This window comes from Patagioenas fasciata, chromosome 4, assembly GCF_037038585.1.
Source record: "Patagioenas fasciata isolate bPatFas1 chromosome 4, bPatFas1.hap1, whole genome shotgun sequence".
Lineage (NCBI taxonomy): Eukaryota > Metazoa > Chordata > Aves > Columbiformes > Columbidae > Patagioenas > Patagioenas fasciata.
Genome location: NC_092523.1, coordinates 35,630,876 through 35,643,399, shown reverse-complemented (window position 1 = coordinate 35,643,399; position 12,524 = coordinate 35,630,876). Strand labels below are relative to the sequence as shown.

The window sequence follows — 12,524 nt, the reverse complement described above, 5'->3', positions numbered from 1 at the left end:
ATGCCCTTCCAGCCTCTGTAGTTTTGTGAGTTTGCGTTTTTCTGCCCAAATTCCGTTAAAAAAACAAGTAGGTAGAGATATGCCTCTCCAGAATTGGACTTCGGCTGCACTTTAGGTTCTTCCTAGAATCATTTCTGGACGTGTTCTCTGCAATTCCTGTTCATCCATTGTTTCCTCAGAGCTATGCATGGCAGAAAGGAAAAGGGAGAGGGAAAAGGAGTAGAGCTGAAAGGGAAAAGAAGTGAACTAAGTTTTTTTTCCCATATATTTAAAATTCTGTAAGACTAGAAAGAATATTGAATTTTTTTCTCATGCTTAACAATATTCCAGATAAGAAGAAAAAAGGTGCCCTTTTCAGACAACAGTCAAGTAAAAAAAAATAAAAAATCAAGCCATGTGTTGTAATTTACAAGCCTCCTAGCATACATCAAATTGTCATTTATGACACATTTGCTTCTTGTTAAGCAAAACAAAACAGTATTAGCAAGACATACAGCTATCTTATTGTTTATGGTTCCATTTAAATATATGCGTATCTGTTATATCTCAAAAGGAAGTTATAGTTTAATGTTTTGGGTTTACTGATATATTTGTACTATGAATCCACAAGCAAGTTGCTAAACCTTTTAAGATGTCAGAAATACTGTATGGAAAAATAAAGGAATATGTACAGATGGTACTTCAATTAATATTGCTTTTAAAAAGACAGCTTATAAATGAGTGGTTACAGATCCACTGAAGTGTGTATTTCAATGAGACTAAAGAAGAAATGCCAAAATAAAAAGGCGAAATCGTTTGTCTATCCATGCATCTGTAGATTATTTTAACCTTTTTCGTTCCTAGGAGGCTTATTCAGTCACTTTGTAGACAAAAAGCAAAAAATGCATATTGAAATGGGGAAAGGAACTCAGAAATGGAACAAAGGGGAAAAAAAAAAAAAAAAACCACCAAATTTCATTATGTTGAAGTTTAGCATCTACTCCTCTCTTTCAATAACCCACATAATGGTTAAAAATGGTCAGAACTGGAGCTCCCAGTACATTGCCATGCCCTGTTTTAAACCAGGAGAGCTCTCTACAGGTGATGAAATGATAGTAAAAATGATGGTATAGGAACTACGGGTGTGTTTCCTTTCGATGAGCAAGATAACTGTTTTGTTACTGGTTTAGCAATGCAGTGGTACCCTATCAAGGTGACTTCTGTTTGCTGTCATTTTCCAGTATTTGGGAGGGCCTAAACTTGCAGTATGCTATGGGGGGCGGAACAGAAATGATGTATTTGCAAACCAGCACTCTGTAATGTTAAAGACAATGGTCCTCTATGTAAATGTGAACTAAATTGCCTTGACAAGCTGAAGGAGACATTTCATTGCCAGGTTAGGACAGATTTTTCAGTGTGTTCCAATGCCTAAAACAACAGCATCCTGCACTTCTGAAAGTCAACTTTGAACCTTCTGTTTTCACCTGCCAAGCAGCAGCACCTTGGCAGAAATATAAGGCTCCCTACGAAGAGTTTGAAACAACTAGGGTAATGTGCCATAAATTTTTTAGCCGATCCTGAAAATTCAAGATGTATAGAGGAAATTTTTGATGTGTGTTGAGAGAATCTAACAGTACTTTTTATTTTACTATCAAAATTATATACGCCTATATTATGAAATGCATTCATGCCTCATTTCTCTATTACAGTATCCCAACTAGTAGTATAATCTGTAATTAGTCTTTAAAGAACTACATAATACACATTTGCACCATATGTCTTGCTATCTGAAATGTGCAGGAACCAGCGTGGCTTCCTTTTCAACCTGGCATGTTTATAATAGCAAAAAACCCCAAAATTACAGAATTTCTTCTATTAAGCAATGTACTGCAGAGGTCTGTGGTGAAAACAGTATCAGTTATAACTTAGCAACTGGCTTTAGCAGCAACCTTTGCTACATACTTCATTTCTACAGCTCCTAATTTTATGTTGAAGTAACTTCTGATACAAAATATTAATAATGCTCTGCAAGTTGGGGCTGAGCTAAATGTGTTCCAAAGTAAGATACAATGCACATGAGAAACAAGTCAAAAGTAAAGAAAGTAGGGCATTTCCATCTGTGACAAAGCTTACCAGGAAGTTATCACTGCAAAGGGAAGTGTCCTACATAGACCAGAACAGAAAATGGTTTGGGAAGGAATGTAATTAAAACTAAAGGCAATGAACAACGGAAGAGAGACTTCCAGCAGGTAAAGAGTGAAAGGTCAAGAATCTGGGAAGCTAATAATCATTACCTCTTGAGAAATTCTCCCTGCAGAAGGGGAAAACTATCTGGCAGCTGCAGATCATCCTGAAGAAGAAAAAGAATTTGATCTAAGGGGAACTTCAGCTAGCGGTAGTGGCAGCTGCCCCTGCTGCTATCTTCTGTAGTTATTGACCAAATATGAAAGTCATTCTGTTCATGTGAAAGGAAATGAGTTGATGGGATTAATGCACAGGAGGTCTCGCCCAATGAGCAAGTTTCCATTTTAGAGTCTTGAAAAGGTTTATGTGCAACCTGCTCTAGAGGAATTGAAGAGGTTGGCTGAATGGCTTTGCTGTGGAGCCTCGCATAGGAGAAAGATCAGAGAGCTCCATGGTAACACGTGTGCCTGAGCTTGTGTTTGGATGAAAAGATCAAAGAGGCTGTGAATTGCCAAATATAGGCGCTCACCCTCTGGACTTCAGATCTCACGCCTTTTAGGGCAATTTAAATATTAGAACATTAGGCTGATAAAATAAATCTCTCAGTCTAAAACTTACAATCTTGGATGAATAAATTCACCTTGGCAGCAGAAAGCAAGGATATTTGGCTGTAATAAGAAAAATGGCAGAGGAATGCCCAAAGGTATGAGCAGTGTTGCTATGCTGAGCACTGATAAGGCTTTCATTGTGAGCAAAAAGATATCGAGCATAAAGTAAGTTTAGTATTCAATGTGCTGTGAACAAAATGAAGGACACACATTACAGTCCATCATAAAATGGAATATACAGTAAACTGGAGACAGGCCTATTTCCTTTCTTTTTGTTCCTGGCTATAAAAGTATGAGAAATCCTGTTCTTACCTTTCACGTCTCCATCACATTTTCTTCTTGCACTAGGATGCCTGAGCCGAGAAATCATGGCTCTTAAGATTATTTCAGCTTTGAAGTCATGTTTTTAATAACACAAATGTGTAGCATGATTTTTTGCTGATCTTTAAACTCTCCACCACTGTAATAATAATAGCTGCTTATCTTGGGTTCATGGTGTGCTTTCATGTATTTGTGAAAGAAGAGACCAGTTCAGGAACTACGGGCACAGAGTCAAAAAAATAATAATGTGGAAGCAAGAATGCATAAAACAAGAAAAGCCATGTTCAGTGCTGCATACTGCAGTGAAGCCATACACTGTACTGAATACTATTGATGTGTAGCATTTTCCAACTCAAGTGGTATACTCACAAATATGATAATTAATTTCTCACAAATATTGTGATTCAAAGGCTGCAAAGTTCTTATGGGGAAATCTTCCCTTCTGAGGCCTTAGTAAGCATTGTTTGAAATAAAGACCAGTACTTGGCTACTGTAATCAAAGGACGTAAGTAATTCCAAACAAAACAATTCTACACCATTTTCAAATATAAAGCGGAAAATAGGGAAGGACACTAATTGGACAGGATATGTTCCCCTGGGAGTTAAAAAGGGAAGTTGTGCATGAAAAGAAAATAAGTTTATGGAACTGAGGAATGCTATTGAAGGTAATGAATAAGCTAGCAGTCACACTCATGAACAAGGAACATCAGCGTGTTTGTTTCAGTTTCCCACGTAAATGCACTGTCTTGACTTGCCAAGTCCAGTATGTGAAAAAGAGACAAAATTAAGGCTAGAAACACACTGGAAGAAACCCCATGATCTTGAAATGTACTTAACTTCAAAAAAATAAGTTTCCCCACTTGGATTGCCTGGCTTGCAGTATGGTTTCTGATTTTCAAACATTCTTGTATTTTTTTCTTGTTGCTAAAAGTGAAAGTCTCATATAAACAAAGGAAATCAACTGTATTAAAAGGATGAAAATGACTGTATGCAAAAATCTGGCAAATCTACAGAGTAAGCAAACTGGAAAAAAAAAAAAAACTCAACCTAATCCTTTCTGTTACAGCAATGCTGTGCAATACTTAGGCTGTTCAGAGAAAGTTAGTGTTTTGGGGGTTAAAACTGTTTGGAATTCTCTCAATTGAAGAAAAAAGAGTTTCTGTAGCCTCAGTGATATGCTTGGGGCTTTGGTTTGGTGTTTCCTCCCCAGGAGCAATTTCGATGATAATTGTAAGCATGAAATGTTGTAGCGCCCCATGAGGACCTGCAGGGTCATGGTCTAGTTACTTTATGAAAATAAAGCTTCCTTCAGCTTCCCACTACACGGTCACAGGAAAGGGATGGAAAACCCTGAGAGCGAACAGGTCAAATGTGGGCTGGATCACCCTTTGCAGGTACAGGCAGGCTATACTTCTGAACAAGGAGCCTCAGCCAACCACTTAGACTGATCAACCCAAGCTGTTCTACTGGAGGACCTAATCTTAAAAGCAGTTTTATGACCTGAAGCTCACATAACGTTTTACCCCGCTATACTGTGACCACAATACATGTTCAGATATGAGCATGGGTCTCAGATCTCATATCAGTGGCATTTAATAGCTGGAGTATACCTAACACAGGGTTTAGAAGCTATAGGTCTACTTCAATTACAGAAATCGTATCTACCTGTCGCTGTATTAAATGTATATATGGTTGAAAGACATGTTAGTGGAGCCAGAAAAAAAAAAAATCTCCTGCACAGCTTATGTTGTAATTGTCAAACTACGATCCACAAGCAATTAATGATTTATGTATGCTGGCTGTTCTGATTTCCAGCTACAAACAGCTTAAGTAGATTCAATATTAGCCCAGATTTTTTATCTTAATAATACAAGGGATATGAAGCTCTCAGGGACAGGAGGGCAGGTGGTCTGCATAGTCATTGAATAGGAAGGGCCCAAGAAGACACTCATATTAAGATACCCTTTTCAAGAAAAATGTTGAGGATTCCTACAATAACAGCAAAATCTAGTCCAATAATACGGTGCAAGTATAGAACGCTATGGAATTCAGCACCAATAAATATGCTCCTTTTGAAATGGTGAATTAGATGTGCAGCAGGATCTGGTCACACTTCAAAGAATAATATGCAGAGCTGAAGATCCATCTGTTTGCTCTTGCTATCACCATTGAGGTTCCTGTATGTTAAGCAGTCTTTTGACTACTTCAAAGCACGTTTGAAGTTGTTGCTGTGCCTGTCCCATGCACAAAAATAAACATGCCATAACAATATGAGTAGATGGTATTTTTGTTCATTTTACTTGTAAATGAAAACAATTTGTTCCTGCTACGTATCATTTCTGGACTTTTATTTTTTTTTTTTTTTAGCTACGATAGCGAGGGCCGTCTAACAAACGTTACCTTCCCAACTGGAGTGGTCACTAACCTTCATGGGGAAATGGAAAGGGCCATCACAGTGGACATCGAGTCATCCAGCAGAGAGGAAGATGTCAGCATCACTTCCAACTTATCATCAATTGATTCTTTCTATACCATGGTTCAAGGTACTGTAAACAAAAGATTTCTTACCGGGTACTGACCTGAAAACTGCTTTCTTATGGTACAAGGAGCTTCAATGAGATGTTGTAGAGGGAAACATTAGAAGCATAGTGTCTGGAAGAGGGGGTGATACATACATGGTTTTAGACATATATAAAAAGAACTGTTCAGGGAAAGAAAGTGTTGCAGTGAAAGTAGAATTAAATATGCTTTCCACCCAAACAGGTTTTGTAAACAGCCACTGAAGTAGTCAGAATACCTATTTTGCATTAAAAGGGAATATTGGAAGAGAGAAATTAATTGATAGGGAAATAGGTGCAGAAAAAGCATGAAGTGAGATTTTAGCTTTAAAATAGCATGTGACATCCCAGCAGCTGTATCTTTATAGAAGGCAGTAGTCATAGTATACTTAGGATTAGGCCAAAAATGCCTCATAAACCGGCAGAAAATGTGTTTTTTGCCAGTCCAAAGAATATACTCTGGGGGTGGGATTTTTTTAACTGTTGAAGTGACTTTGAATATAGGCCCCAAAGGCATTTGTGCTCTCTTGTGATACAGATATTCTTACCAATCTTACCTTGGCTTTTTATTACCATCAGGTCAGTATGTGAAGTAAAGATGCTAGATGCACAGTATAAAGCATGGAGGACAGAGGCAGACTGTTAACCCATGCAAGTAACGTGCACTTCCCTGATTTATGCCTTTTCAGATCAGCTAAGAAATAGCTACCAGATTGGTTATGATGGCTCCCTGAGGATCTTGTATGCCAGCGGCCTGGACTCCCACTATCAGACAGAGCCACATGTGTTGGCTGGTACTGCCAACCCAACAGTGGCAAAGAGAAACATGACTCTTCCAGGGGAGAATGGGCAGAACCTGGTGGAGTGGCGATTCCGGAAGGAGCAAGCCCAGGGAAAAGTCAACGTGTTTGGCCGAAAGCTTCGGGTAAGCACACAAGCACATGTGGTATTTACTGTGTTCTAATTAAGTGAGAGGAAATGTAAATTCATTCCTGTAGGTATTGTCATCTGACAACCACAGAATGTTTATCATAGATAAGCTAACTGTAGAGCTGGAAGTTACTTTTACTTCATTTATTGGCTCTCTTTCCTTATTAATTGCTCTTTTCTGTGGATTTCAAACTGTTGTTTTTAGCCTGGAATGAATTGGGATGAAAGTATCATTTTCTGCTTTCCTTCACTGTTTTTGTTTCTGGTACTGAATTCACACACCTGATTTTGAATCTTGTTTTAAATTATTCTACCATCAGTTAGCACAATCCTAGGATTTTCTTTTTTATTTTAAATAAAATTGTACTGATACTTATTTCTGGTACAAGGGTTCAACTCTGTGTGCATATGTACAGCATATTCCTCTAACATATGTCTTTACCATTTTGTTGCCAGTTCTTATTCTATCTAGTGAGTGAAATATAAGTAGGAAGCAAACTATGATTTATGACAGCCGTTTGGTAAAGACAATGGAGATTAAGCATTTAAAATTGGGTTGCCAGGAGACCATTTCAAGACCATACTGGAGGTCTGACTTACTATTAGAACTGAACTCAGTTCTTTAAAATAAGGCCTGGGCAGTATATCAAATGAAAGTAAGTAATTTCAGATCACTTGACTTCTAAGAGGTGACATGCCATTTTAAAATCTTGAAATATTATATATCTTCATTTGGGACGAGGAAGTAGGGAATGCTGTCATGTACCTTATATTCCTCTCTACTACTTGCTCTGCAAGAATGGATTTTTTCCAAGAAAGAAGAACGATTATCTACAGCAGCTGCTGCTGAAGAACAACATACTTGTAACCTTGCTATGGCAGCTGTCTTATGCGGATAAGGAAGAGGAAAAGGAAGCCATGCTTCTGGAGCTCATCCTTGCGGATCTGGTTCATAGGCATGTCATTACACTGCGTGGTGGCATAATACAACTGCCAATTCATTTGTGAAAGAAGCCCACGAGAAAATAAAATAACCATAGCAATGGCATTTGGTTTTGGCAGTGAAACAAGTTGCCATGAGTCCAGTTCTCAAAAGTGAAGTAAAATTTTGGCATTCAAGTGTGGAGGAGGTAAAAGAAATGTCATGGGCAACCTTCACTTGGAAGAGTTAACAGGCAAAAAGGAACGGCAGAGAGAAAGGAAAGATTTAACAAGATGGAGGGCAAGTGAGAGATTATAGGTTAGGATAAAACAGTAGTAATTAAAAGTGCCTATACAAATGGGAGAAGTAGGGCAGGTGGAGAATATGGGCTAATAAGAGAAAAATGCCTCAAAAGAAAAAAAAAATATACTTGTCAGCAAAGAAGAAAAACAAAGGTTTTTTGAAATGGATTTACAAGAGGAGATATTACAGAAATGTTGATTGGGGGTGGGGGGAATGTAGGAAAGTAGAGAAAGAAAACAACAGAAAGATGAACAGAACTCAGAGAGCTCATAATTTCCATCTACAGATATGCCAGTAATGTTTTGCTGCAAAGACAAATGTAGACAAAAAACAGTGACAAAATGTATTGCCCACAAACGTACTCATATATGATACTTTCACTGCATTATATATATGCAGTATCTAACATCACAAAGTACACACTCTGGTACTCGCTTGGATTTCCAACTTGTATTAATTCTTCCCACTACTACTAGCCTATATAAAGAAATTAATGAGGAGTTATTCCACCCTCCCTTAACTCAACAATCCTTCCTCAGTCTTACTTTTGTTCAGACTTGTTTTGTATTTGTCAGATAAGCTAGTTTTGTCCCTAGACTTGTACATTTGGTCTGTAGGCTAGCTTTTGGCAGAGGTCCTGCCAGTCCTCTACGTGAAAGAGCCGGTTTAGGGCATTTGTGATGAGGCCAGACAGACCATCACTCATAAGGGTCTTAACTAAAGGAGCTGGTATGAGCTCTCTCTCAAGGGATGCACCCAGAGCAGACAGGTAACATAGATGAGGAGGCTCACAGGAAGGGTTTAGTCCACCTCCTCCTGAAACCTGACATGGTGCAAGTTCTGCCCCAATTTTCACATCACCTCTTGAATCCCTCCGTAAGACACAGCAATATACCCCTACTCCTAATCTGGGAATCACAGACTGATCTTATGCTTCTCAGTGATACCCTGGAAAGAAAAACAGGAGTTAAAATTTCCATAATTTTTATGTTTATCATAATGAAACCCAGGGGTTTCAAATATGTTTCGAGTGTGACTTAGACACAATAAAAATGTTTAACTTTTGCTTTAGAAGCATTTTGGCAGCAGAGCTGTTGTTAAGAAACGCTTCAGTTGAATGCAGTACTTTAGCTGACACATGTTATTCCAGCCCCATACTGTCCAATGAAAGAAGCTGTATCACCAAAACTTATTGCCACCTGTATTACGAGATTATGCAAGCACAGCCAGAATTTCACCAAAAGCTCACATGTCTGAATGCAAGAGCTCTGGCAGCAGAACTTGGCAGCGTGATCTGGCTGGAAAGGAGGCATTCCTTTCTTACATAATCACACTATCTTTCCCTTCATACCCTGCCCTTACACAGACCAGACAGCTGGAAAGTGAGAAGGCAAGGGATGTTATTATCCCATTTAGCAGATAAGGCTGTGAGACAGCCAGATTAAGTACTTTGCTGCAATCTGCACCAGAAGAATGTCCTTAGCCAAGAAATTAACCACAATTGCTTGGACATCCGCCTTAACCGTAAAACCACCCTTCCCTCTTTGCCAGTTCAGAAAGCAGAAGTGCCCATTCTCACTTCAGTCTCCAAGCCCGAGAGGCAGACAAGAAAATAAAAATCATAATTAAATGTAAAACACGGAAGGGAAGATGGAGAGAAAGGGAAGAAAAAAAAATAGAGAAGCAAAACATGCAGGGAAACACAGAGATGAGCGCAGGCATGTGTGGGAGAGGCCGAGAAATAAAAGCCAGAGATAAACAAGTTAAGAGTGAATTTAGGCAAATGAGTGAATATTAGATATTGGAAAATTTAAAGAAAAACTACTGGAAAATGAGAAAGTAAAAAAAAAAAAAAAAAGACAAAAAGAAAGTGAATGAGATTGCTTCTTAGTTAAATTTAACCTACTTCTAGAATCAGTCCTGTAGCAGTGCTTTTTCAAAGTATATTTAAATAACATTTGATGGCTCAATAAATAAAGTAGCTATTCTGCATCTGCTAGACTTTGTGTTCCTTATTTAGAAGATTTACATGAAAACATGACTTTTGTTCGTAAATTGATGGTGCAGATTGTTCTCATGCCAGTGATTTCGTATTAAAGAAAAGGCAGCATAGATATAAACTGACAGATATAAACAAAACTGAGCATTTGTAGGATTTTTCTCCTATTTGCCTATGATCCATCACCAGCACTTTAATACCTTTCATGCCAGTAATAAAGAATCTAATTTATATTGATCTTTTAGAAGCTTATCAGCCTCAGGGTATAAGTACCAACATCCATGATATATGGATTTTTGAACATGCAGCCTGAAAAATGCAGAAACCCTCCAGTCATTTCTTTGGTCAAGATATCTGTTCTCTTGTTCTTTTCTGAATGTTATTTAACCATCTTTCTTCACCTCTTTGTAATGTACGCATCAAGTACCGGAATAGGACTTTAAAAAAAAATTCTTAATACACATAACTGTATGTCCATTTCTGCCCTATTTCCCACATTAGCAGAAACCAGTGTTAAAAAATCATAGTTATCAGTGTTTCACCCTTACCTGGAACAACTTCAAAAGGACACAGCAGATACAGAAATGGTTTGCAGATGAACAAAGAAATCCTAGGGGCCTGTTTGAGAACACTGAAAAACAGTTCCATGCAGAGGGGGTGTGGAGAAGTGCAAAGATATCCACATGGGAAAAGACAGACAGATATTTTCCTTTCAGAAATATAAAAATGAGACCTGATTCAAGGTAACAGAAAGATAGTGTATTTAGAACAGTAAAAGGGGGGGAAGGGGATTTCAGTGTAAAAGTGTTACACAGAAATCACTATCCATCACTATAGTTTACATAAATAAATAATAGTTTTCAACATAAATGTATCTAGGCTAAGGCTTTAATTTAAAATTGAAATAGTTATAAACTTCAAAGCATTTATAAATGATTTTCAATGCTTCAGTAGTCTTCCACTTATTTATGGTTTTAAGTGGTCAGTTAACTAGGCGAAAGATATAATCCTCTACTAAGAATTTCAGCCTCATAAATACATTGCAGCAGTGGCTAGTATACTGAGTTAAACTTCCATTTGATCCAGAAGGGGAAAGCCTATCTTCTTAAAACTGTTTAATCGTAATTTGAAGATTTAACACGCTTTTGAAGATCTTAATTTTGTATATACCATTTTGAAAAATACTGTGGAGGATTAGGATTCAGTTCTTTCTTAGCGTGATTGTTATGAACTGGACAAGCAGTGGCTGGGAATACATTTTCACAATGATACACTTTGGGCTGCCTACAAACATAGTTTGTTTGCTAAAATGGCCCCATTTATTACAGAAATTTTCAGTGCACATCTTCTGGTATTTTCTTAACAGTTGACTAAACATCAAGAAAGAACACATTGCAACAAATTCTGGGCCATCTCTTCATACAATGAGACCTTCTAAAGTAGATGCTAATATAGTGTCTTACATTTATATCAAGAAGTTGCTAGAATAATTTATGTACACAGCAAATCAATCACTGTAAATGGTATTAGAAGAAAGCTTTGTGGAAATAATAGGTGGGTAGGGTTTGAACAGCATGATTCATTGTGTCGTTTTGTTTGCTTTGAAAAGGTTAATGGCAGAAACCTCCTTTCAGTTGACTTTGATCGAACCACAAAGACAGAAAAGATCTATGATGACCACCGTAAATTTCTGCTGAGGATTGCCTACGACACGTCAGGGCACCCCACCCTGTGGCTACCAAGCAGCAAGCTGATGGCTGTCAACGTCACCTACTCATCCACAGGTCAAATTGGCAGCATACAGCGAGGGACAACGAGTGAAAAGATAGAGTATGATGGACAGGGAAGGATAGTGTCTAGAGTGTTTGCTGATGGGAAAACTTGGAGTTACACATATTTGGAAAAGGTAAAGGACACTCACATTTTAAAAAATTCTTTGAATGTGCTGTAATTCTGCAGCAGCTGACTGCTGCACACAAAGTAAAAGCAGGTAGTTGGAAGCACATTTCAATTAATCTAAGTATCAACATGTGATTCCTAAGGGAATGTTTTATACAATAGATATGTAATCTCATTGCAGCTAATTGCTAGGAATTGATGTCTTTTTAAATTATTTAGGCCAATGACTAACAAGAAGCATCTGTATTTACCTTTTATCTTAACACTTAAGGTACAGGGATTAGATATCTGCACTGTAATTCAGTTGAAAATAATTTGTTTGTAAATTCTTCATTGTTGTTTTTTTTCATTACCACAAAAAGCTCTTGTTTCTAAATAGTTACAGCTGTCAATTTGTACTTGCTATATGCTGTAGCATCCAAATAAACTATAGGCAAAAGATCAGGAATCTGCATTATATATAATAATTGCTGAATGATAGCTCTCCCTGTAGAAGCACCTGTGAGAACGCCCCTTGTGAGATTTCATGCCTGGTATGCAAAAAAACAATCAATTTCTTTCTGGGGTTTAAACATATTTCTATTGAAGTTGTTGCTCAGCAAATACTGTTTACTAGTCATTGCAGGCATAATTTCATCAAGACCTACGATACATAATAGCCACGCATCAGAAAAATGTCAGAATAATTCTGAGTAGCTCCTCTTGATATAAATAATCAAACAATTGTTTTGCCTATGTCTTAAAAGCTTACAGAAGAAGAACAGAGTATTCAGAGATCTCAGGCTACTCAAATTCTTCAAAATCATCTCTAATTGCAGGGA

The 12,524-nt window shown here is 37.7% G+C and overlaps 1 protein-coding gene and 1 long non-coding RNA gene across 34 annotated transcripts in view; one reads left to right on the top strand and one right to left on the bottom strand.

The window, feature by feature from the left end:
* LOC136101578 (uncharacterized) overlaps positions 1 to 12,524 on the bottom strand; it is a 48,446-nt gene that overhangs the window by 20,327 nt on the left and 15,595 nt on the right. The window lies entirely within an intron of this gene.
* Positions 1 to 12,524, top strand: part of TENM3 (teneurin transmembrane protein 3) — a 1,336,783-nt gene that overhangs the window by 1,313,468 nt on the left and 10,791 nt on the right. For all 31 annotated transcript variants that reach the window (XM_071807653.1, XM_071807652.1, XM_071807659.1 and 28 more), the window contains 3 exons: positions 5,460 to 5,635; positions 6,340 to 6,575; positions 11,414 to 11,710. In XM_071807653.1, the coding sequence (XP_071663754.1) occupies positions 5,460 to 5,635; positions 6,340 to 6,575; positions 11,414 to 11,710 (709 nt within the window). The remainder of the gene's footprint in view (positions 1 to 5,459; positions 5,636 to 6,339; positions 6,576 to 11,413; positions 11,711 to 12,524) is intronic.